The sequence below is a fragment of the Chelonia mydas genome, chromosome 10 (genome assembly GCF_015237465.2).
Source record: "Chelonia mydas isolate rCheMyd1 chromosome 10, rCheMyd1.pri.v2, whole genome shotgun sequence".
In the NCBI taxonomy this organism is placed as follows: Eukaryota; Metazoa; Chordata; order Testudines; family Cheloniidae; genus Chelonia; species Chelonia mydas.
In genome coordinates this window covers 22,455,093-22,481,619 of record NC_051250.2, presented here as the reverse complement: position 1 = coordinate 22,481,619, position 26,527 = coordinate 22,455,093, and the positions used below count along the sequence as shown (strand labels likewise).

Genomic DNA, 26,527 nt, shown 5'->3' with positions numbered 1-26,527 from the left:
TGTGCTTTTTCATTATTTGGCTATATATGGCTCAGGGCTCAAAATTGCAGTGCAGATGTTTTGGGCGCTGACTGGAGCCTGGGCTCTGAAACCCATGTGAAGGAGAGTCTCAGAACCCTGACTCCAGCATGAGCTCTAATGTCTGCACTGCTCTTCTTAGCCCTGCAGCCCAAGCCCTGTAAACCAGTCAATAGACTCTGGCTCTGAGACTCCATCCAGAGGGTGTGTGGGGTTTTTTTTAAATGTAGTGTAGAAGTACAGGAAATGACCATTAATTTTTAGTTGGGTGATCAGTTCCTCTCGGTTCCGACAAGGTGTAATATAGAATTCCCCCCATGTTGACTGCAACCCTTTGAGTTCAGAAATTATCTATAATGTTTAGAAATTCCAAGGATTTTTCAGTACTAGAAGTATGAATATGTCAGTCACATTGACGTCCTCTATGATCAGTCTTTTTTCCATTCTCATTGTAGAAAGGTGCATAAGGAGGCAGTCATCCTCCTGTTCACTCTTGTGATTTAGTGATCTGTACCAGACACTGACTAATACCTCATCTTGTGCTTTCAACATTGATTCATAAGCATTCAGGATCATCTGAGTCATTCAGGACTTTGGTCCAGTAGGAAATGTACCATACGTAACCTATGAGTTTAAGCGAAGGCAAAATGATATTGAATAAAAAGTTTTAACACTTCTAATACATGACCATGCAAATTGAAAGACTTTGTATGAAAGAGGGGTAATATTTTTTTCCCCAGGCAAACAAATGAGCAAAACCAAAAAATGGCAAACTTATGTACAGATCAGCAAGAGGGTGGGTTGCCAGAATCTGTAGCACCGGCCACGTAACACTAAAGCTACTGAATAAGGCAAAACTGTAATATCCGTGTACAATTGCATTACATGTCTTATTTCTATATTTCAGGAGTTCCAAGATGCCGCCTCAGACATCTCAAAACTGATAGCAAGGACTGAAGAACCACTTTTAAGATCGGAGAATTGACCTGAAATACTGACCATGTCTATTATGGATCACAGCCCCACCACTGGAGTGGTGACTGTAATAGTCATTCTGATTGCTATTGCTGCTCTTGGTGCCTTGATACTGGGCTGCTGGTGTTACCTGCGTCTGCAAAGGATCAGCCAGTCTGAAGATGAAGAGAGCATTGTGGGAGAAGGAGAAACCAAAGAGCCTTTCCTTTTGGTGCAGTATTCTGCTAAAGGACCTTGTGTAGAGAGAAAAGCAAAGCTGACTCCTAATGGCACAGAAATTCATAGCTAACTTTGAGCAGCACAGATGTGTATCTGGACTACACTTAAGATGTCTGTAATCAGCAGAACTGATACTGTGAAGAAATTGGACATACATACTGCTCTCTCTTAAAACACCTTGAGATAAGACTTCAAAGTTATGGTTTTATTGGTTTGCCACTGCATGCACTGAGAAACTATACTATCCATCAATCCTGTATTTTAACTCCTTAGTGCTAAGAGGTGACTTCTCTGGTATAAAGTCCATTGCTGGCAATGGACATGCAGGGATATGCTGGCATGAAAAGACTAATAGCATTTTTGTTACTTGAATGTTTAGCTGAGCCTATTTTGATGGAACTGCTACTGTAATGTGAACTACTTAAAACTGTGAACTGTAAATAGGCTGCCAGGAGTTCTGGCTTTTTGTTATCCAGCATATGGAAGTGGTATGAAGTTATTCTTAGTAACACACATTTGGACATCTGAGCCACATGATTACAGATTGGATGCCAGACCTTCAAAACCAAATCTGCAGTTAAAGTCTGTTTCTGCTATGAAGTTCTGAGTGCATAACCGTAAAGACAGAATGGTTGCTTTTTATTTTTTGGTTTTAAACCTCTTATGGGACTGATTCAGAACACTCTCTCTGAATGCAGGTATATATAATCTCATTAAGGTAATTGAGGCAGAAAGGATAGGGGTTATAAGGAAGGAACTGTACCTCTCTTCCTTTAGGGTAGATTAAGCTGTTAGCAGCTAATACTGTGATTGTCCTAGCCATGTAGCTACTGCAAGGAAACTGCCATTTTAGCAGATTCCAGTCTGGGAACTAATGATGGCTACTTCATGCATGGTCCAGAAGGTTTCCAGTGGAGTTAAAAATAGCAGTAGAGCAGATCTTTCCCTCCTGTTAGCAAGCATGTTAATTACAGAAGTGGTGTTTTCACTAGAACTGGCATTGATGTAACTATTCCTCTTTTTCCCCCCATAGCCACTGTTTATATGTGTACCTAGTAGTTGGGGCATATGTAAACATGAAGCTAAACAGCCAACTGTGCAAACTGTTTTTAGTCTAGATACCAAATTGTCTACAGTTAATGTATTTTGTAGATAAGGTTTTTTTGATTCTTAACTTACAGGGCAGACTGAAATTTGTCTTGTAACAGCTAACTAAATTTTGGGTGTGTTGGAAAGAGGGAAGGGAAAAGCTTGTTTGTGGGTAGGTATAGGGTTTTTTAAAAAAATATTTTGGTGTAATCTGAAGTACCTTCACACAAAGGGCCCCTCATTTCCTAACCTTTCCCTTCTCTGTACTACAGAGAAACCTATAACAGGTACTGGGAGTGAAAAATTATAGGCTGTAAACAGTACCATAGGTTCTGAACAATCATTCAACCATGGCTAAAATGTTCTAGATTTCCTAACTTCTAGGCCTGCATATTCCAGTAACTACCCAGCTTTTATCAGTTCATATGTAGCTAAGGAATTCCTTTAGTTTAAGTTAAACTCCCTAGCACACTGAGATGCAAAGAGGGTGTGTGTGTGTGTACACAAGTAGTAGATGATGCAAAAGGTCAACCACCACCATCTGTGTGGGGGGAACAGTTATTTTGCTAAACACTGGTGTGAATGATGGCTTATACATTGCGAATAACACTATTTATTCTCAGCTAGCTAGGCTTTAATGACTTTGTCTGCAAGCAAATGATAGTCCACTTATGAACTAAATTGCTAGCTCCCTCCAGGACAAGCTGCTGAGTTGCATTCTTATTCCTGTGTGCACTGATTAAACTGAGGCTAGAAAATGAAGTGTCTTTCACTGCAAAGCAAATCCATTGCTACTAATGGACAAGCGCTTCCTTCCTCTAAGTGCAGTGTGGAATACAACTGCCTAGGGAGGGGGCAAACACTGTATTGTATACTTACTGGCTCCAAAGATGCCAATTTTAATTTTTCAGCCCATGGTTTGAGGCACTGGCCTATACATGCACACTGGATTCTTAACTGCATATATGCTGGGCAATCAATAAGTAGACTTTGCTTGTTTGGGATGCCAAACTTTATTCTCCTTCCCCCACTTGTGGGGTTTTTTGGGGTGGACAGCAGGCGGAGGGAACACTAGTGGGATGCATAAGGAGGCTGGATGAGATTATTCTGCCTTTTGTTCCCCATAGTGAAACATCTATGAAAATCTGTTCCCTAACTTACGATTCAAAGACAACTGTAGGTTAATTGTGGCACATGTAAAAGTGGTATGCAGAGTTGCTGAAATCCTACAACAGGAATGACAGAATATTTTAACCATTTGACTTTTCATTCAAGTTTACTAAATAAACAAATTCATCATTTCCAGTCAATTCTGTAAACAAAGGCAAAATGCAGTGAAGATGGCTAACTTCAGCTGTTTCTTAGAAAAGTATAAATTGTCAAGTTCCTAAATAAGAACACTTCCTCTGGGAGACATGGGAAGAAGCCAGTGCAAAAATTGCTCCTTTGGTAGGAAATGCTTCACTCTGCTGTCCCTGGGAATTTACTGTTTTTAACCTAGGTTAAATTAATAAAATGGCTATCAAATTAGTGCAATCATAAAGTGGAAAGTGTTTTCCATATCTCCATTTAGGTTTCAAGATCTGGTAAATTGTTTGAAGTATTGCAGAAATTCTGGTTTGATTTTTCTAGACAATTGGAAAATATTTTATTTACAACAAATAAAATTTGCATAAATACCTTCCCAATGCAGTGTCATTCCTGATTTTTTCCCCCCACCCCCCATAGCATAAATAATTATTCTGTCCTGTTTTCTTTATGCTCAGTCCCTGTGGTATCAATATTGGAAACATCAAGCCTTTCTCTTTCATGAAATCTGTCTATAGCAGTTAGAACTGGGCCAGTATTGTGGGTGGAAAGAGTCTCCTCTGACTGAACGGATTTCTTGGTTTCATCTTTGTTCTCTAGCTTCCCCTCCATTGATGCTAGCAGGACTTTTAGTAAAGCATTCTCTGTAAGGAGGTTTTCTGATGCATCTGCTAATTCTTGAAGCTTCTCGGCCATTTCTTCTAATTCTCTGTTCTTCTGTTCAGATAGTGCCTGTAATTGTTCACTGTGGAGCTGGAGAATACTGTGCTGCTTTTCCAGTGTATGCTTCTGCTGCTGTAGTTTATGTTCTTCTCTTCTGGCTTCAGAAAGTTGGGCTTCCAGCTGATCTTGAGCCTGGTGTAGTGCACTGACTTCGGATCTCAATTTCTGAATCTCACTCCTTAAGTGGGAGATATGCTTTTGCTGTAACACACTCTCTTTCTGTGGACATTCTTTGGTGCAGGGCTCTGAGTCAGGTGCAGCTGAAGGTAGACTTGAGTAATGTAAAATGAATTTAAGCAGATTAGGAAGAGTAACTGAAAAATCTTCAGGAAACTTCACACTCTTGTCCTTCCTATGAAAATATACAGGTAGATTAGTGCATTTAAAATGTCTTTGGCTATTTATCTGAACACTGTAATTCGGTTTAGATTTTAAACTGGTGGTATCAAAACTAAATTTCTAGATATCACTTCTATTTAACTACCACTCTGTACGCTTGATTTTGAGCAAGAAAATCCTAATGCTTTTTCCATAATATAACCTACACCAACATTGTGGAGGGGCAAATTAAGATTATTTTCATGCTTCCAAAAATTAACACTCCACATTAGGATAGAGCTTGCTATCCATTAGATAAACCTCATTAAGTTTCCTTCCTGACTTCAGAGAGGTAATAAATCAATTTGATTTTTTTTTTAATCTTTAGTTTTTTTGCAATGCAATACTACTTTTCGATGCATCTTGTATTTTCCCACTTAAACAGTACTTTACCTTAACATGAATACAGTGATAAGCCAGTTATAGTTCTGATTTTCATCCTCACATGAATACCACTGAAGAATCCATTAACAAAGTAGGGGAAGAAAAATGTTTACACTAAGTAATCTGAACCCCACACTATACTACTTTCATTCAGCAAGAGGCATTCTAAAGATGTCAATGTCTGCTACCAATACTGATGTCTTCAGAGCATAGTTACATTAACAACTAATACCTACTTCAGAACCAGATGTCGTTTTAGCAAGCAATGGGTTCTATTTTGTCATCCTATTATTTGGTGAAAACAAATGGAGGTTGGAAGATGGCTAAAACTGGTTTAGCACATACATGATACAGAGCTTGACTTCACAATATCTCCTTGTGAAAAACTTGATTTTTCAAACAGACCTGACACGCGTTTCCTCTAGTAAACTTGTCCCGAGTTTTACTTGATGCATGTACTGTGCAAAACCTCTTGTCCAAGACTACTACTCCCTCAAAGGCATTTCTTCAAAAGCAGCTTCTTCTCTTTCCCTTCCCCAAACTACAGCCCTTCCTTCCTACCACAAGAATACCATGCATACAATTCTGGAAGCTTAGACTCAGTAGTGTTGCAAGCAGAATTTAAGACTTACTGTACACAACGGGATGGGAACTTATTTTTCCATCACTACCTCAAAATGTTGAGGCCCAAACTTCTTAGGGGTTACATTCTGCTGTTACTTAAATTGACTTACAGTAGATCTAGTCCCCACTCGTCAGAATTGTCCACTTATTTGAAAACTACTTATCTAGCATCTATCACCACCTACACCACTCAGACATCACTTAATTCAGTATATGGCTGATCATTCAGCAAGCAAACCATTGCTTGAGCATTTTATAACTGTTCCATGGACTACTATGGCAGGCAGGTTACATGTATATAATTCAAGACAGTATTAGATGTGTTTTCTAATCATTGGAATCCTGCCTATGTTAAAGGGGCTACCTCATTTGTTGTACTCTAGCCCCTCAGTGGATCTGCTAAGGTTACTAAGAGTCCTTTGACTTGCTTGAGAGGGGAGACGATGTTTCTCTGTTCTGGAAGTTACTTTTGCTCTTTGCTCACCCATTCTAGTTCAGAAAATCCCATCTAACAACTCTTAAGGTAAACTGTAGGGCATAAATATCTACATGCTTCCTCAGGAAATGGGCTGAAGCGGTGAATCCTATGAATGGGAGGGGGGAAGATGGGGAGGGTTGACATTTAATTTGCAGGTGCAATTAGAAAAAAAAAAAGCTTTAGTGTCCTACAAGCTGATAATATATCTTGCATCTAAAGGCAACTTTCATGCTGCTTAAACAATTTTGATAGAGGTATAAGCCTCCTAGCTCAATGTTATCGAAGTAGTTGAAACCGAGTACTTGGTCCTTCATTTCTGCAAATAATACAGGGTAGAAAAAAAAACCCTTTAGTTTCACTGTACTTAAGGCACACCCCATGACTTTTAGTTTACAATTGGTGTTTGAGATATTTTTTTTTTGGAAACTGAAATGATACACTAGGCCATTGTATCTAAGGGAAAATAGAGCTAGTCCTAGTGGACAAGGCTTTTCTGATTCAATATTTCCAAAGGCTTAATGCTACAAGGAAAATACGAACACAAAGCATAGCACTATAGCAAATCTAAACTTTGACTGACAAGTGCCTGTTAACTAAAGCCATAATAATTGGTAATAAATAAAAATCCTTCTTCCAAAGCAGCACAAGTTGTGTAGTTTGTGTCAAAGTTCCTGCTGTAGAAACACCAATTTGACAACTTAGTTCCAGGAAAAATATTATAGTACACTTTATGATGCAATGTTCATTTGCCAAATCAGTAAGTAGAGTATTCATGCTATCAGGAAACTTCCACCCCTTGTTTCTGAAGTGAATATTCCTAGGGAAGAAAAAATTAATCATTCCCTCTTTCATTCAGTGAGAGAGGTAAACATGCTCCTAAAGCTCAGGCTTACTTTATGATACCCTGCTGCGAAGCATAAGCCAGTATTCAATCTGAAAGACTGAACACTAACAAAGCAAAAACTTAATTGGTGAGTGAAATAGCAGACACATACTTCCCATAACACAGTAACAAATGGAGATTCTTTAAGTGCATCAGAAGGACCCCTTTTCAGTGTGCATTGCTGCTCAGCTTAAACTATTCAAACTTACTACTCAATTTGATAACTTTAACGTTTTTTTCCCCAACATTCACCCATGTAGTAGCACTACAGCCAGTCCGAGGAACACAGAGATGATGTTCCATCTCTAAGTTCCTGTAATGCTCCCCTGTGTTTGACTTCTACAAGAAAAATAGAACTTGAAGCTTAGCACAGGTAGTTTGCAGATAAGAAGCTGGTCTGCAGCACTATTTCTGACTGGATTCCCTGTGAAAGAGCTGACCTCCAGAAGCAACCTCAATAAATTCAGTGAAAAGCTTTTATTTGAAGCTTGTAAAATCATAACCTATTATTGATTATCTCATAATGAAAAACTTGATTTTTTTTGGCGTTGAGCTCAGAATGGAAATGACCCAGCACAAAAGAGCTGTTTTTATCCCTGACCTTCCCCCAGTGCCTCATTTGGTTTTGGAATGGAAGTATAGTGCCTTCCCATTTAAATTCTTCTTGAAAGGAAACACTAAGCACCTTTCGGGGCTTAGAATAAAAGCACAGGTATGAATGAGCAGAACTTGGGCCACAGAAGCATACACTCCAAAGCTAGGGAATCTGCCTACATTTGAGGGTAGAGGACCAGAATTTGGGCCTAAGTTTACAACAATCATATTTTCTCCTACTTGAGCAGTTTATCGCAGTCCAGACAGGTGAATAACAGGGTAGCTTTCTAAAAGCTGTTTTAATTTCCTTAACTCTAGAACAGGTCACAAGTAGCCAGCCCCTCCCCCTTTTCGATTTATGAAAGGGAACAAAATACTAACCCAGCTTTTGTAAAGGAAATGGTTGCATAATGCCCTTCAACCATAAAACAATTGTGTCGTAATCCTTTTTTGGTTTATTAAACAAATCTATAGGGTGCCATACAAAAATGGGTTAAATGTCAGGAAGAATTAAGCTTTCCTTTATTTAGAGGATAATGTACAAGAAAGGGGTTTCTGCAGAAAATGTAGTTACTCTGATGTGTTAAGAAACCAATTAATCAACAGTCATAAAATACTGACTCCTTTAAAATGGAGGAACCAGATTAAATGTCCCTGTAAAGAAAATCAGATTTTTCTTTTCTGCTTTGTAAGAATCTGGGTTTTAAGATCTAGGTGTCCAAAGCACTGATGACCATGGCCAGAATCCTGTGAAAAGGCAGTATTAATGAAGAAAGAGGGTTTCTTTATTTAGTTTTCTGCAGCCACAGACTTACAGAAGCTACCACTCAAACTTTCTATTTTAAAACAAAGGGTATGAAAGGTAGTTAGGCCCTATTCCACCATGTTAATGAGCAGGGAAAGCCTTGTGTTTAAGAGTAAATGCTACTGCACCTCAGCTGAAGGGAAAGAAAGATTCTCTCCTACTCTTGTCCTTGCCCTAAGAAGATTACTGGAATATGCAGTATTCAGTCCTGTATGTCATTTTAATAGAAAACCACACTTGCAAATGCTCAACAACAATCACCACCATACTGCATTTTCCTCAGGTGGGTTTTTAAACTGCAGGTACCCAACAAAATGGCACAGTTAGACTTCGAAACAATGTTAAAGTTGTTGAGGAGAAGTGGGTGTGGGTAAAGAAACAACTCATGTATCTTCAGAAACTCCAACTGTGATCATAATCCCTCCGTCCAAATTCAGGGATTTATTGAAAAGCACCAGCTGCACTCTTTTCTACAAAGTTCCTCTGTTTGCCAAATCAGTAACGGACGGGATTTACAGCATGTAATATGCACACAGTGTGACCCATCAAATTGGATAAACTCATATCGATCACCCAGAGGAAGTACTGAGAGGGGGAGCCTGGCTGTGAGTGAATCAAAGTGAGATGGGTAAAAGCATTACATGCGGAATGCACCCAAAATGTACTATTCAGAAAGAAGAAAGATTCAACACTATAGCCCAGTCCTGGTATTGAATCAGTCAGCAAATATACCCTTTAGACCAGGAGATAAAACAACAGAAGTGGATGTTTCAAAGATGACTAAATGATAGGAGTATTATACCTTACATAGCTCTGTGAAACAAAACAGTGAAAAACTCTTTGAATTCTGTTTAGCTGCCTAATCCATGAAAGAATCAAACTGCAAAACCATTATCATGCTTAGACTTGGTGAATGACGCAAAGATCCCTGAAGTTAATGGGAGTTTTGATGAACTAAGGATAAAACTTCCATTACCATAAAATACAGAAGCTGCAGCTTCCCTTACTTAAAAGACTCAGCAGTGAAGCACACAAAAATCATTGTTCCTAATGCCAAGATCATGCAGGTTGGTGACAAAGGCATAGCTGTCAAAAAAGAGGCCAGTTTCCCTGCCTAATTAATCTCTAGAATCATGATGAGTATGGTGGAGATGGAGCACAAAAACAATTCATTATGACCAAAAATCTATCATCTACCAAGACTCCTATCTACTTCAGTGAGTATTTTGTTTAATTAAGGACTGAGAATTTGACCCTTACTTAGCAAAGCTGCTTATGTTTTTTAGCGCGTTTAAGAGAAGAACTCTAGAGAAAACTTACATGAACTCATAACTCAAGAACTCTATCCTCTATGCAGCAATAAGGCCAATTAGCTAAGCAGTAGGATGAATGTATGTTAGTCTCCCAATACAATACCTCAGAAAAACAATGAAGATAAGAGGACAAAACCAGATCAGTACATCATAGTGGTAGCTGACTCTGGATCAATCAATAAAACCATTAAAAAGCTGACCAATATCTGAGGTTACCCAAAAGGGCTACAAGGCATACCGCCAAACTGGAGCAGAAAAGCTACAGAAAGAAAAAAATGAGACGAGGGTTGAAAAATATACTAGACTGTTTCCTGGTTGAAGAGGATATGAGAAAATCTGGTCAGAATGGGATGCCCTGTATTCCACCTATTCACAGATCTAACTGCAGTACCTAATGCCTCACAAAAGGTATTGCTATCACTTCGGTAAAATGGATACAACTGCCAACTCCAAATATCCTTCCAGATCACCTAAATCTAAAACAATACCTCCTGGGCTGCTTTAGTTGTTTATACATAGGGAGGAGTATGTACTTATGTTGACCTATTAAGCGCGCTGCTGCCTCAAAAGATATTCTCTATGAAATCCTGGAAAATACTCTAATTTATTGATGTACGGAACATTCATACTACATTACACTGTTTGTTTACTTCGTTTAATTTATGGCAGCTTCTGTTTATTTCATTTCAGGTAGGAAAAGCAACATGATCCCCTTTTACTAACGGTCCAAAAACCTGTGCCAAATGAGGTTCCTGTTCAAAGCTAAGCTATTCTTGGAAGAGTAAACAAGTAATGACATGGATAAGGTTCTTTTCCCCTACAAACTTCTCATGATCAGACAAGTCACTTCTATACTCATAATCTTGTGTTTCTCAATTGCTAACTACAAGAGCACACAAATTTAATGCAGCTTGTCATGATTTGGCAAAAATATGGAATCTACACAAAGACAAAATTTACTCATATATAATAATGACAATTTATTACATCACAACCATTTCTTTACACACACACACACCCTCCCCCCCAGTGTACATCACAAACACTAAACTGTTGTTTATAGAAACACAGTGAGGGAAAAAGTCATGTTTTACTAAACCATGAGCCTAAAAGATTAAGGACTGCTTAGATATTATGGTGATGGGCTCCAAAATAACCATCTAAGATTGGTTTTTAAAAATACACACCAGATAATAGCATTAGGAAGAAAACAGAGCAGAGAGAAAAGAGGAAAAACAAGCAATTAAACAATGACAGGGAGGGAGCAGGAAGCCAAACATAGCAGCAGATTTGTAAGACTAGATAAAAGAAAAATAAGACAAGACTCACACCTTATGACAGAGATTGCTATCACATGACAGAGCACGTGGGTCCGGGTTGGTTCAGTACCACTAAGTCACGAGTAAGTTCACTAAAAGTCGAAAAATCTACTTTTAAAATAACTGCACACAAAAAAACTACATTAAAAGAATATTAAGGTTGAAAACTCAAGCACTCAAAAGTTAGATAATGCCTGAACTAAGGTTGCCCGTGCAACCTTAATTCAGTTCCCGTGTGCATATTCATTATGAGTGTTTTTAAGCACATGATCACATACTAGTTTTGCCACGGGATCCCTGCCTCTTTTATAACTTGAGTTTACAGCTTGGCGAAATATGGGCAGAATTTCATGGAGATGGCAAAAGGCATATCCCTGACACTAAAACCACTCCCCATCAAATTTCAAGTCCCTGTTTCAAGCATTGGAGGGGGGGGGGGGTCGCTAGAGCTGTTCAAAGAAAAGATTGCCAGATTTTTTAAAATATGGGCAATCCACATATTTATCCCTAGCCCAGTCTTGGAAACAGCTAAACAATTGTAGCTGAAATTTTCAAAAAAATTCAGCCCAACGTGCACAGCCAGCATGTAAAATTTCAGCCCAAATGGCTACAGTTTGGCAAAGTTAAAAGAAACTATAAAACGGGTCTTAAAATGGGAGTGTCAGGCAAAATTTTACACAAGGCAATGTGGAATATTTGGTGCAAAAAAGAAATAAATTAAATTTAAAATAATTCAGAGAACAACATTTTCAATGCCCCAATATCACGGCAAGTCAGTTCTTAGGTCTAAGAAGCTTGACAATATTCTTTTAAAAGTCCACCTGAAGAAATGTTTACTCAACTCCAAATGTGAACTTTATTTTTCTTAAAGAAAAAAGTACCTCTGGATATTGCTTTACAATAAGAAGAAAAATAGAAAAAGAACATGAAATACAATAGAAAAGCAATAAATCCTCTCGTGGGTCTTTGATATGTTTGGAGACTGGGAGGACAAAGTCCAAATGGCACATCTGTTTAAAATGTCTTTTTCTGTTATAGCCACTTAGACACAGGAGACCTGTTTAGAAACAAGTTTGTGAAACTATGCTGGGAAAGGAATGAACGAGTGTTTAATTGATTTCTCTTCAAAATCAACAGAAATAAAACTAACTTAATTGGCTTGTAATATATCTCAGCCAATATACAAGAGTTGTTTCTCCCAAAGTGTTTCAAATAGCAGGGAAAATATTAATACTGGTGATAAACTAATACGATCAAACACCACCCCCAAAAAAGTTCCTGAATATGTTCTGAAAGGTACATATTTAGTTTTTGATCATGGAATGGAGTTTAAAGCACTTGCTTAGAAATCTACAGAAACAATGTCATATATTTTTGTGACACACTTAAAATTTTTCCGCAGTGCCCATTACTACAGTATCTGACCAGTGAAGCGCTATATTAAAGCTGCTTGCCATTGTCCACAGTGGATTTCATACAGGAGTCCACTCATAGCCATAACAAATTCTAGAAACATAATAAGTTCTGTGGGTTTTTTTTTTCCTGTTTGTTGAAACAGTCACTCAAATAGTAACAGAACCCCAGTTCCATACAATTCTGTATAATATGACGTGAACTCAGAAGTTTAATTGGTTGATTACTACAGTGAAAGACCCCCCCCCTCTTCCAAGCAGAACTTTAAATCTGATTTTAATTTTGATTGTAATTAAAGGTAACTTTAGGATCTCTGCCTATACACACATTCTTTAAAAAAACCCAACCCACTAAACTAAAGTGCACTTGGAAATTTACATATATATTTTTCTGAGCTTCTAAATTCAATACAATTATATTCCCAACTTTATTTCTGAAGGTGAAAGAGAATAAAGTTTCCTAAGAGTGAAAGAAGGTTTACTATTTGTGATGATAATCCAGACCTGTAAACCCCTCCAAACCCAGAAGAGTTAAGATAAGAAGAAAACCTGGGAAAAAATAACCAAGCACATTTTCTTATCGGTTCCTCAAAAACCACACGGAAGCGTTGCACTCTTTTTTCACAGAACCCAAGATTATTCTGTAGATCATATTATATTATGCTAATTCTTCCTGAAATGATGTTTTCCTTGTTCATTTCTTGGTGGTTTTACGGTTTGTTTTCTTGTCTATCTGGATAAATGAAACCACCATAGATTAAAGTTTTTAGTCTTTCTGAGACACACTTCCCCTTATAAATATTTACATTCCCTAGTCTTCCTGCCATTTTGCTTTGGAAATTTTATCATCATTCTGCTATGAAGGTATTAAGCTACTAAAGATTTATTTTTAAATCAGGAAGTCCTACTCTTTCATGCAGCAAAGCTAATGTGTTACATTTAATTCAGCAGTTAGCTCTTCCCTTATGAAAGCTCAATGGTTTGCTAATGAGTCAGACTGGAAAAAAAGGTGCTTTGCAATGCTAACATTTTCTGCAATGTAAGTTAGAGCAGTGCAGCGTGATTGTTCATTGCTATTGTAAAACAGAAACAGAACCAGTAACATTACAGATCCTGGTGACGGATAAAGCAACTGATATTTCCCCAAAACATTATTTAAAACTTTGAAAAAATATTGCATTTATATCAAAGTGTTTTGTGAAATATTAAATGCAGTTTGCAAGAGAAAAACCTTTCACCAACCACTGATAGTTTGCACCGGAAATTACTACATGATGTAACTTGGTTTCCGTATGTTTCCCTTGAAGGCTGTAGCCACAGTGTTTGATATATTCATAGGTTGAAATAAAACTTAGCTTTAACAAACACTGCAGAAAAACAATACAAGAAAATGGTTAATAATTGCAAATTTTTGCAATATTTGCAGTTTCTCATTTGACTCATCATATGCAGACATGACAATCTCATATTAAAGACCAGTACAATTTCAAAACAGTTTTAACAATGGTTCCTTGCTGAAGGAGACTTTTGATAATAAATGTACCTACCTCCCCTCTTATATTTCAGATATGTGCTTTTTCAGCTACTCATTTTCTCCCCCTCAGACCAGATTCTCTTTCTGCTTGATCCTGGAGTGAAATCATAATGTTGCATTTATGACTTCACACACTTTTAACGCAACACAATGATGTCACAAAACAGGATTAATTACTTCACTAATGGAGCAAGAAACAAGGAGAAAATGAGATCCAATTCACACACAAGAGAGAACCTGGCCAATTAAGTAAATTGTGTACATATTCTCTGTTGAAGCTTGCTCTCGTGTGAAAATTCCTTGTATACAGAGAGAGAATATCATGAAACTGCCCACACTTCCGCAGATAATGGTTCACAGAAGAAAATTTAGTCCCTTATCCTATAAGCACTTAATCACATGTGTAATTTTAATCAGATGAGCCTTTACTCTCGTAGACATCAATGGACTATTTCCATTTGTAAAATTCAGTGTGTAAATATTTGTAGAATTGGACCTTAGATTATGGATAATATTGGCATCTTCTCTAGTGAGTTTATAGGGGCCAGAAATACTGTAGAACTGTAGAGGGCTTTCTGCCCCCATAAAAGATGGAAGAGTCAAACTGTGTAGCCAATAGATGTCCTCTCAGCTAGGAAGTGAAGTGCTTTTTGACAGCCACTATTACATGAAATCAAGAAAAAGTTTAACTGAGTAAAAATATCAATTCAGAATGGAGGGCTAGGCGAAACACAAAACAACTTTACTTTAACCAACGAAGGTTCAGAAGGCTCTATCTGGGTGAAATGAGAAGCCCTTCAATTCCACCAGACATTAAACTGTTATTATTTAGGAATGTTCTATGCACTTTACAAACATATAAGAAACTTCCCCGAACAACTTACAATATAACCATTGACACCAAGGAGTAGGATAAAAGATTCAGAGATTTTTTTAAGGCCAGAGGAAACCATTATGATCAGAGGATACAGTGAGTTTCCCTTTAACTTCCAACTCCTTGACTTTTATTGCTTTTATTTTTAACTCTTGCCTATTAGCACTTTTTAATATAAATTCAAGGCAACTTTCTATTTTCATTTAGCTTTTAAATTCTTGCCTGCTTTTAAACTTCAATTGTTTATTTTTTAAAATTATCTTATTAAGAGACAATAAAGTATGGGTTAGTTTAACTAGGAAAGAGCTTGACCCTTTGCCTCAGCCCACGCGTATTTTAACTTTTTCAGATAGAAAACTAGCAAGAAGTCTTGCCTCTTACTTCAAGAGCCCATTGTGTGATCCTCTGACATATCTCAGTGTCTCTTTTTTAACCATGCCTCTTTTTCTGTCATTCTCTTCCCTCCAGTTCTCACTCACTAGTCAATTCTGACCATGCCAAAAGAACTGCTGCACAACCAAATGAGAGGGAAAATTATATGAGGAAATAAGGTGAGTAATGCATATTGCTGTTTACAAATAAATACTGACAAACTATAAAATAATGACACTTGGGCTAGAATTTAATTCACTTTCAGAAAATCATCATTTGTCCATACATGTCTATTTTAGAAAGTGCATTGGTAATACGTGCTAGTGAATGGCTATTTGGCTTTCCTCTCCTCTTAAGCATGTGACCAGATTCATTTTTCAAACTCCAAGAAATGAAAAAAAAAAAAAAAACTTTAAGAGAAAGGAATGACATTACCTGTTAGAAGGAAAAAACAAAATGGTTGGGAGACGATCTGCCATAAATTCCCATGGAAGGTCATTTCGAGCAACATCAATTCTGTTAAAAACAAAATAAAAAGAAAAAATAAACTGATAAAGATGCAGCTGAACATTCCATGTATTACTTTTGCTTCTGAAATATCCGTTTTGTTTTTGTTTTATAAACAAATGATAAACAGTTGTGTATAAGCATACAGCTGAATGGATGCTTGCTCTGATGAGCGATATGAGGTGTTTCCTATTCTGAGGTCTGAAAATCTGTCTCTCAGCGTTGTTTATAATGGGAAATCTGGTTTTCTGGGAATCAAGATAAAAGTTTTTTTTAATTAATTGCTGTGTTACTAATTCACTTTATGAACAGTCAGAGAAGGGTAGCGGAGAGGGAGGGAGGGACCTGGGCCCACCCTCTACTCTGGGTCCCAGCCCAGGGGCCCTAGGGATAATGGCAAACCACTTGAACTAGTGCTTCCTTTCCCTGGGCTACTTCCCTCTCCTGCTCTTCAGCTTGTGGGGCTTCCTACCCTCTTTCTGCACAAGCCGGGTGTCTCTTTACCTAGGGTCTTGGTCTTCTAGCCAGCCACAGCACTTCTCCAAACTCTCTTCTACTTCAACTCCTTCAAATTGCTCTCTGCTCCAACACCACACCACTGTGCTTGAAGCAGGGGGGTTTAATCAAGTGACTGGCTTCAGGTGCTCTAATTGGCAACCTTTCTTCCCTCTAATAGCAACCTTTCTTCCCTCTACAGGGAATAAGGCTTCTCCTCATCCTGGGGCTAACATATATTTCCTATATCACTCTCCTGCTGCCTTCTGGCCATGCTGTATCACATAACAAAGAAGAAAGCGTCTACCCGAAGTACAGTATACATTTTTTCTTTCTTCTCTTCATATATATTTTCCCTCTGAGCTGATGAGCTCACTCATTTTGACAGACTAAACTGGAATCTAATAGTAATATTCTAAACTTATTATGTAATGTTATAATACACTGCTTATAACAAATTCATAGGACTTGTATCTAATTTGACAGACATGCAATCTTAACTTCAAATTAAACATAAATTAGTGGAAATTAATGGCACTATATCAACTTTACAAGCTACATAATATCCATACATGCATATCTGGAAGTCTAAGTAGTCACAACAGTATAGTTAAAAATACTGTGGAAAATGAAGAGCAATTCTTTTACCTTGCCACAGTGAAGTTGTTTGGAGGCAGAAGTCGAGCTAGCTGGATAAAGATATGATTAAGAGAAGCACAGAATCCACACCATTGCGCATAATAGAGCAGCAAGACATCCTGGGGGTTGGGAGGGGGAAGAAATTCAGTTAGCAACTGGGGTTTTACATGCAGCAGAAATAGTCATCACTGTGTTAAACAAAACACCTGAGCTATTTAAAGAATAAATGGACACAAATCCCCTACACAAATTCCCTACATAAAAGAATAAACGGACACAAATCGGACATCAGGAATAGTAACATACAAAAGCCAGTAGGAGAACACTTCAATCTTCCTGGATATTCTATAACAGATTTGAAAGTAGCTACACTTGAACAAAAAAAACTTCAGAAACAGACCTCAAAGAGAAACAGAAAGAACTAAAATTCATTTGCAAATTTAACACCATTAATTTGGGCTTGAATAGGGACTGGGAGTGACTGGCTTATTACAAAAGCAGCTTTGTCTCTCCTGGAATTGACACCTCCTCATCTATTATTGGGAGTGGACTACATCCACACTGATCGAATTGGCCCAATCAACACTGGTTCTCCACTTGTGAGGTAACTCCCTTCTCTTCATGTGTCAGTATATTTATGTCTGCATCTGTAATTTTCGCTCCATGCATCTGAAGAAGTGGGTTTTTTACCCATGAAACCTTATGCTCAAATAAATCTGTTAGTCTTTAAGGTTCCACCGGACTCCTTGTTGTTTTCAAAGACTTCAGTTAGACTGAAGTTTTTCAATCTTCAGGAAACTAAACCTTGTGCCACAGGCAGACAACAGGAGAATCAAGGTGCCCCCAGTGCCCAAGGCCTGAGCAATGGAAGGGAACTTATGAGTTGAGATATGCCCAGGTGAACCAGCACCATGCTGCAGAAGAAGGCGAAAACCCCCAAGGTTCCAGCCAATGTGACCTATGGGACATTTCCTTCCAAGTCCCAAATCTTGCAACCAGTATGACTCCGAGCATGTGAGCAAGATACACCAGCCAGGCATTTACTGGTTCACCCCATCCACTGTCCTGTCCCCTACTGTGCAGAATCTCTGCTGCTTCAGTTGAAGGAAAACGCCCTCCCTGCCAATGACTACATCATGCAGAGGGGGAAAAAATCCTTCTTGACTGCCGCAGGCAATTGGCTGAAGCCCTGAAGCATGAGATTTGATTATAATCATGATTTTAATTCAGAGCTGCAAGTATTATGAACATGTTGAAGGAAAGGCAGGCAGTCCTGTTACCCCCTTGGCCCATGAAGGAAGGGATGGACAGGTTTTCTCAAATTCACAGATACGCAGATTTCAAGACCAGCCTTTCATTCCCATTTAAATAATGGTCACTGTACACTTTAAAAAGAAAATCTCTGGAGAACTCTAGAGAACTAAGCAATTTTCCTCAAGCTAGCACACTAGGCACTGGGGACACTGGAAACTGAATATTGCACATGCATTCCTTCTCTGCTATCCTAGTAGCCAAAGAATATTAGTCCAAATTCAATCACACATTTAAAGAATCAAATTATATAAAGTACTTTAGGCATCATTCAAAATTACACTGTACATCAAAACATTTCACATCATGAAATCAGAAAGCTTTTTGCTATGGATTTTTGTGATGTATGCTTTTAAAGTACTACTTTTTGTTGGGATTTTTGTTTCTTTGTTTTACAACCTTCAATTTTCTGTTACAGCTACTTCCCAGTCACTTTTATTCACTATTTTGTACCTTAGTTCCAGTAAGACAGCAAGTGGCTCCCTCTGCAGCTGGCACGATCTCTACAGCCTTAACTGGTTCATAAAAGCAATGTTCATCACACATATCTCCAATTCCATTCAAGACTGAGTAGGCTTGGGACATGTTCTTGACCTCGGGTCTCAACCTCTACTTAATTTGTTAAGAGTTGCCACCATACAAACAAAGGCAAAACAGGACCTCTCCATCCCCACAATTATATATGTAATTTCGATCACATTCAGCAAATAAGAATACAAAAGGCTAAACCCCAGCTATGGCAGATACACACAGCACAGGAAGGCAGGGGGTGGTCTTCAGGGAGCTGGTTTGGCTGATTTTCTGGCTGATTTGTTCCATCAGAGTGGTCTCCTGAATTTAAGTTACAGTGAAGTATGACTTTCATGGAGTGCCCTTGTTTAAAATTATGTACAAAATTAGTGTAACCGCATGAATGAGAGAGGAGGATACCCTTTAGTTTTAAGCAATGAAAATTCAGAAAAATGAACTCTGCAATCCTATTCTTCAAAATGTGATTAAACCCTCAATGTACTTGCAGTTATGAGCTGTACCTTTTCACTCAAAACCACCACATCATGAAAGGTATTAGTAGTCACTTCAGTAATTATGTGCTGTGCGGGAAAATGAACTGAAGAGTCACCAACAAGATGCCTTTTCAAGGGACTGTAGAGAATGCTGAAGTTTTGAATGAAGTTCTCTAAAATGAAAGAAGGGCATTAAGAAGGTTATTCCAGCTTCATTATACCTGTAATATCTAGGCTGCCTGTTTTTATTTTGGGTTTCAGAAGACAAACTGACTTATGGCATAAAAGAAAAATACAAATCTAGTTTACAAGCCCTAAATATAATTTCTGTAGTCTTACCTCAGTTTCTGATTAATGACCATTCACATGGGTCATCTTTTGCCTTGATTACTACAACCTTCTCTTCACTGGTGTCATTGCTTTTTACCTTGTTCTTACTCGACTCGAGGGGGTCTCAACCAATTAGAACCCTTTCACTGGTTTTCCTTCACATTCTGCACCAAGTTCAAGTCTCCAGTGCTCCAGTTCAAGACTCTGCACGATTCCACTCCTCCTTATATCTATGCTCTTATTTCTTCGTACTTACCCTCCCACTCTCCTTTGCTCTGCCCAAGTCCCTCTTCTAATTGCTTTTTATATCCTTCCCCCAATCATCTTTCATGCCTATGTGCTTGGAACAATCTACTCTCTTTTGTGCGTCAAATGACCACATTCCCCCTCAAACAACTCTCTTTCCATAAAACTCACTTCTTCTCAGACAACTTTGAACAATAACCCACCAAAGATCGATATTAAAATAAAACACCACTCATCTGCACTGTCTTGAGACTTCATCATTTTCTATCACGTGTTACAACGTCAAAACTGTATTTCCTGTTCAATTTAGATCTAGGTCATAATTCTGCTATGCACTGTATGATGCCAAGTACATTCAAGAACTGAGATTCGCATTATACAATGCCAGATGATACTCAAATAATAATTTAGTCATTTGGAAATTTTCTACATTGAGAACAACAGCATGAAAACTAAAAGTCAGGATTAAATTAATGACCAAAGTGAACAGGGAAAGCATATTATAGGTCCCTAAACAAGTGCATTTGCATATGCATATAATAGTAAATTCAACCTTATTTTAAAAATTTTAACTCAACATTCACGAAAACCAAGACCAAACCAAAGCTCCATGTATTTTAGAGCAACTAGATTTTGAAAGACTATGGGGTGTTTTTAGCTGTGGTGTATTTAAGAAACAAAAAAGATGAGGTCTGTCTTTTTAACTGTCTTAAGTGTTTCTAAAAAAATATAATGAGCAATCTGTAAGGTTTCTCATTGGACCAACAGTTAGATCTATTACTGTAATTAGCTTCTAATTGCAAGAATATCTGTGTTTAAAAATTGGTACTCTACTTAAGGAATATGGGAAGAATATGGGAGTTGGGTTTTTTTTTTTTTTTTTAAATGTCTTAGTCACTTAAGTATTTGCTTAAGTTATTTTTCAATTTCTGCTATAAAATGTGACTATGCAACTGGCCCAGGGCAAGAAATGATGTAAGAACAATGTAAATACACCGATCTGAGCAACTTATTTTGATACTCAATTATGAACACAGATGAATTTGCTTCTCTTCCCAGGCATCATTGTCTACATTACAAGCCTGATTTTTACATGAACTTGCCTCTTCCCTTTCAACATTGCCTAAATTAAAGGCATGATTTTCAAAACTGTATGCTTGCAATTTTCATGCCCAAAAGGTACACTTAATTTCTGCAAGAAAGTAACAAGACTAGTATGCAAAGTGGGTATTTTCATGTGTAAAAGGCTAGTTATATATCTTGTGTGTACCATTCAAATTACTGGGCATGCAGGTTAGGAATGTAATTCACGTGCTCTTCTGAGCAAATGACTGCACATGTGCCGTTTTGGAAATAAGCATGTAAAAGTCTGGAAAAAAGTAATGGCAGAAAAAAAAATCAAATTACTAAATTAATTTAGAAATGGTTTCAAATAGAGTTAGAAAACAAAGGTACCGTAATTTGACTAAATACACCTCATATCTCTGTCTTGATAAATTTATTCTGACAAAAGTATGTGTACACAAGAATATAAGAACTGCCATACTTCTTTTTTTAACCCATTTTTTCTTTTGGCCATCACAAGATTCTACAGCAATGAGTTCCATGGCTAACTGTGGGTTGTGTGAAAAAGTGCTTCCTCTTGTTTGTATTAAACCTGTTGCCTATTCATTTCATTGGGTGACCCCTGGTTTTTGTATTGTGGAAAAGAGTAAATGACACTTCTCTATTCATTTTTCCCCACACCATTCATGATTTTATAAACCTCAATCATATCTTCCCATAATTATCTCTTTTCAAGATGAACATCCCTTATGTTTTTAGGCTCTCTTGGTATGGAAGCCATTCCATACTCCTAATCATCTCTGTTGCCCTTCTCTGAACCTTTTCCAGTTCCACTATATCCTTTCTGAGACGGACAACCAGAATTGGACACATATGGATTTATACAGTGGCATTATATTTTTTTGTCTTATTTTCTTATACCTTTCCTAATAGCTCCTAACATTCTGTTAGCCTTTTTGACTGCTGCTGCACACTGAACTGAAGTTTTCAGAAATCTATCCATGCTGACTCTGAAATCTCTTTCTTGTATGGTAACATAGCTAACATAGAACCCATCATTATACATGTGTAGTTGGGATTATTTTTTCCAATGTGCATTGCTTTGCACTTATCAATGTTTCATTTTATTCATTAATTTCATCTGCCAGTTTGCTCCCCAGTCACCCAGTTTAGTGAGATCCCCCTGGAATTCTTCAGTCAGCTATGGACTTCACAATCTTAGATACTTTTGTAACATCTGCAAACTTTGCTACTTCACTGTTCACTCCCTGTTCCAGATAATTAATGAATATGTTGAACAACAGGTTCCAGCACAGGTCTTTGGGAGACCCCACTGCTTACCTCTTTCTGTTGTGAAAATGAACCATTTATTCCTACCCTTTGCTTCCTATCTTTTAACCGATAGTTACCGATCCATGAGAGGAACTTCCCTATTATCCCATGACTAATTTCCTTAAGAACTTTTGGTGAGGTGCCCTGTCAAAGGCTCTCTGAAAATCCAAGTACTGCATATTGACAGAATCACCCTTATCCACATACTTGTTGACACCCCCATATAATTCTAATAGATTGGTAAGACATGACTTCCCTGTACAAAAGCTGTGTTGAGTCTTCCCCAATAAAGCATGTTTATCTATGTATCTGATCATTCCGTTCTTTACTGTAGTTTCCACCAATTTGCCCAGCACTGAATTTAGGCTCACTGGCTCCTAATTGCAAGGATCATCTCTGGAGCCTTTTTAAAAGCTACATTACAGTTACCTTCCAGTCATCTGGTACAGAGGCTTGTTTCAGTAACAGGTTACATACTACAGTTAGTAGTTCTGCAATTTCATATCTGAGTTCCTTCAGAACTCTTGAGTGAAGACTGTCTGGTCCTGGGAACTTATTATGGCTTAGTTTATCTATTTGTTCTAAAACCTCTTGTATGATAGTATTTCAGGTTTGCAGGCAAAAGGAATAGCTCTGCAATGGATATCTCCCCCACATCCTCTACAGTGAAGACCAATGTAAAGGATTTGTTTAGCTTCTCTCAGTGGCCTTTTTCTCCCTGGGTGCCCCTTTAAACTTTGGTCTTCTAGTGGCCCACTTCCTGTTTGTCAGGCTTCCTACTTCTGACATTTTTAACAAAATTCTTACTGTTAGTTTTTGCATCTTTTAGCAAGTTGCTTCTCAAATTCTTTGTTGGCCTGCCTTATTATACTTTTACACTTAACCTGCCAGTGTTTGTTCTCCTTCCTATTATCTTCATTAGATTTTGACTTTCAAATGTTAAAAAGATGACCTTTTGCCTCTAAATGGCCTCCACTTACTCTTCTGTTTAGCTATGGCATTTTTTTTGGTCTTCTTATTGTCTTTTCTGATTCGGGGTATACTTTTAGTCTGATCCGCTATTATGGTGATTTTAAATAGCCCCTATGCTGCTTGCAGGCATTTAACCTTGTGACAGCTCCTTTTAATTTCACCCTAACAAGCATCCTCATTATTGTGTAATCCCCCTTTTAAAGTTAAATGTTACCATGATGCGTTTATATTAGGGCTGTCGATTAATCACAGTTAACTCATGCGATTAACTCAAAAAAAATTAACTGCGATTAAAAAAAATTTATCGCGATTAATCGCACTGTTAAACAATAGAATACCAATTGCAATTTATAAATATTTTTGGATGTTTTTCTACATTTTCAAATATATTGATTTCTATTACAACACAGAATACAAAGTGTACAGTACTCATTTTATATTAGTTTTATTACAAATATATGCACTGTAAAAATGATAAACAAAAGATAGTATTTTTCAATTCATCTCATACAAGTACTGTAGTGCAATCTCTATTGTGAAAGTGTAACTTACAAATGTAGATTTTTTTTGTTACACAACTGCACGCAAAACCAAAACAATGTAAAACTTTAGAGCCTACAAGTCCACTCAGTCCTACTTCTTGTTCAGCCAATCGCTAAGACAAAACAAGTTTGTTTGCATTTACAGGAGATACTGCTGCCTGCTTCTTATTTACGTCACCTGAAAATGAGAAGAGGCATTCATATGGCACTTTTGTAGCCAGCATTGCAAGGTATTTACGTGCCAGATATGCTAAACATTTGTATGCTCCTTCATGCTTCGGCCACCATTCTGGAGGACATGCTTCCATGCTGATGATATTCGTTAAAAAAATAGTGCGTTAATTAAATTAGTGACTGAACTACTTGGGGGGGAATATTGTATGTCTCCTGCTCTGTTTTACCTACATTCTGCCATATATTTCATGTTATAGAAGTCTCGGATGATGACCCAGCACATGTTGTTTGATTTACGAACACTGTCACTGAAGATCTGACAAAACGCAAAGAAGATACCAATGTGAAATTTCTAAAAATAGCTACAGCACTCGACCCAAGGTTTAAGAATCTGAAGTGCCTTCCAAAATCTGAGAGGGAAGAGTGTGGAGCATGCTTTCAGGAGTCTTAATAGAGCAACATTTCAATGTGGAAACTACAGAACCCAAACCACCAAAGAAGAAAATCAACCTCCTTCTCTGGCATCTGACTCAGATGATGAAAATGAGCATGCATCGGTCCACACTGCTTTGGATCGTTATCAAGTAGAATCCATCATCAGCATGGATGCATGTCCTCTGGAATGGTGGTTGAAGCATGAAGGGACATGTGAATCTTTAGCGCATTTGACATGTAAATATCTTGCAATGCAGGTTACAACAGTGCCATGCGAACGCCTGTTCTCACTTTCAGGTGACGTTGTAAACGAGAAGTGGGCAGCATTATCTCCTGCAAATATAAACAAACTTTTCGTCTGAGTGATTGGCTGAAGTAGGACCGAGTGGACATGTAGGCTCTAAAGTTTTACACTGTTTTATTTTTGAATGCAGTTATTTTTTTGTACATAATTCTACATTTGTAAGTTCAACTTTCATGATAAAGAGACTGCACTACACTACTTATATTAGGTGAACTGAAATATACTATTTCTTTTGTTTTTTACAGTGCAAATATTTGTAATAAAAAATAAATATAAAGTGAGCACTGTACACTTTGTATTCGGTGTTGTAATTGAAATCAATATATTTGAAAATGTAGAAAACACCCAAAAATATTTAAATAAATGGTATTCTATTACTGTTTAACAGTGCGATTAATCATGCAATTAATCGTGATTAATTTTTAATCGTTTGACAGCCCTAGTTTATATATATCTAATCATCCCCCCCTCCCCCGCCCCACAAGGATATTAAATTTAAGTGAGCAGTTCAGTTATAGTTACTTCTGGACCAGATCCTATGGTCCACTTAGCACTAAATCAAGAATTGCCTCTCTTCTGTGGGTTCCAGAACTAGTTGCTCCAAGAAACAGTCATTCATGGTGTCTAGAAATTTTACCTCTGCATCACACTCTGAGGTGACATTTACCCACTGAATCACTGAAATCAATCATTATTACTGTGCTTTCTGCTTTTGTGGCCTCTCTAACCTCCCTTAGCATTTCACAACCACTGTCACCATCCTGGTCGGTAGTTTATTCCTATTGCTATACTCTTTTTAGTCAAGCATGGAATTTCTGTCCATAGAGTTTCTATAGTACAGTTTGTTTCATTTAAGATTTTTACTTTATTTGATGCTATGCTTTCTTTTACATATAATGCCATGCCCCCACCAGACAGTTTGAAAGTAGCCACCAATAACTTTTAATATGGCATTTTGCACTAAGACTGGTTTCAGAAGGAATCATACGTTTTAGTAAAAAGTGTGTTTAAAAAGAAACCAGAGCACAATGCAGTTCAGCCTAAACAAAAGAAATCCAGAATCTGATCTCAGGGGATATAATACCCAAGGGAAATAATTGCAGGAATTGGAAAATGTGAATTTAGAAGTTTTTATAAAAATAAGATGATTAAAAGTGTACTGTCAACTACTTATCTTGTATATAATAATAAATAATCTAATTGTAACATGATACATTAATGATACCCTAATCTAATGTTTAACAGTAAAACAAATTCAGGATTAGGACTGCTTGTTGGTATCTTTAAGTATAGAGAATTGTGTCTGGGTAGGGGACGGACGAAAGGCCATCCCTCCCTCCTATTATAATGGAATGGATAATCTAAATCCCACATCCATGGATCTGAGGCAAATTTACTCACCATACAGGGGGGACAAAAGAAATATCTTGCCTGACTAGAAAAAGAGTTTTAAATCTTAAACAAAAAAATTGTCAGAGATTCCTTCCTGTCCCCAGAGGTGGTCAGATCTAATCCCAATGGCCTACATGGCATACCTGCCAAGCAAGCACTGAGAATGGGGCAAGGAAGAGCACTTTCATGGACACAGCATGAAAAGTAATCAGACATAGTAGGAAACAACTTTTGGGAGTAGTGTAAAAAGAGCTGCTATACCCAAAACACTCTTATGGGAGGAAGTCTAGATGGTGTTGGATGACTTGGATTTGCCTCATTCTCACCCACCGACTTTTGTGGAGGTCAGAGCAGAGATTGACAGCCACTGGTAGGGGGTGAGGGACTGCAGCTCCTCCACTTACAGAAGCCACTGCTCCACACTGCTATTTATTTTTTTAATTCTCATACCCCACTTATCACCATGGCATCCAAGAA

The 26,527-nt window shown here is 37.7% G+C and overlaps 2 protein-coding genes across 18 annotated transcripts in view; one reads left to right on the top strand and one right to left on the bottom strand.

The window, feature by feature from the left end:
• Nucleotides 1-26,527, top strand: part of SNN (stannin) — a 73,563-nt gene that overhangs the window by 19,728 nt on the left and 27,308 nt on the right. For 8 of the 15 annotated variants that reach the window (XR_006284248.1, XR_006284255.1, XR_006284257.1 and 5 more), the window contains 2 exons: nt 926-15,481; nt 16,507-16,619. Coding sequence is in view for 4 of the 15 variants with exons in the window: in XM_037910350.2 (XP_037766278.1) it covers nt 1,019-1,282 (264 nt within the window). In the remaining 11 variants the exon portion in view is untranslated. Of the gene's footprint in view, nt 1-925; nt 15,482-16,506; nt 16,620-26,527 lie in introns of those variants that run through there. The other 7 variants (XM_037910350.2, XM_037910351.2, XM_043523860.1 and 4 more) reach the window with 3 other exon arrangements.
• TXNDC11 (thioredoxin domain containing 11) overlaps nt 2,493-26,527 on the bottom strand; it is a 100,636-nt gene continuing 76,601 nt past the window's right edge. For 2 of the 3 annotated variants that reach the window (XM_037910347.2, XM_037910348.2), the window contains 4 exons: nt 19,286-19,431; nt 16,953-17,062; nt 15,738-15,818; nt 2,493-4,684 (listed from right to left, as the gene is read on the bottom strand). In XM_037910347.2, coding sequence (XP_037766275.1) covers nt 4,039-4,684; nt 15,738-15,818; nt 16,953-17,062; nt 19,286-19,431 — 983 coding nt within the window. In that variant the 3' untranslated portion in view covers nt 2,493-4,038. Of the gene's footprint in view, nt 4,685-15,311; nt 15,440-15,737; nt 15,819-16,952; nt 17,063-19,285; nt 19,432-26,527 lie in introns of those variants that run through there. The other variant, XM_037910349.2, reaches the window with a different exon arrangement.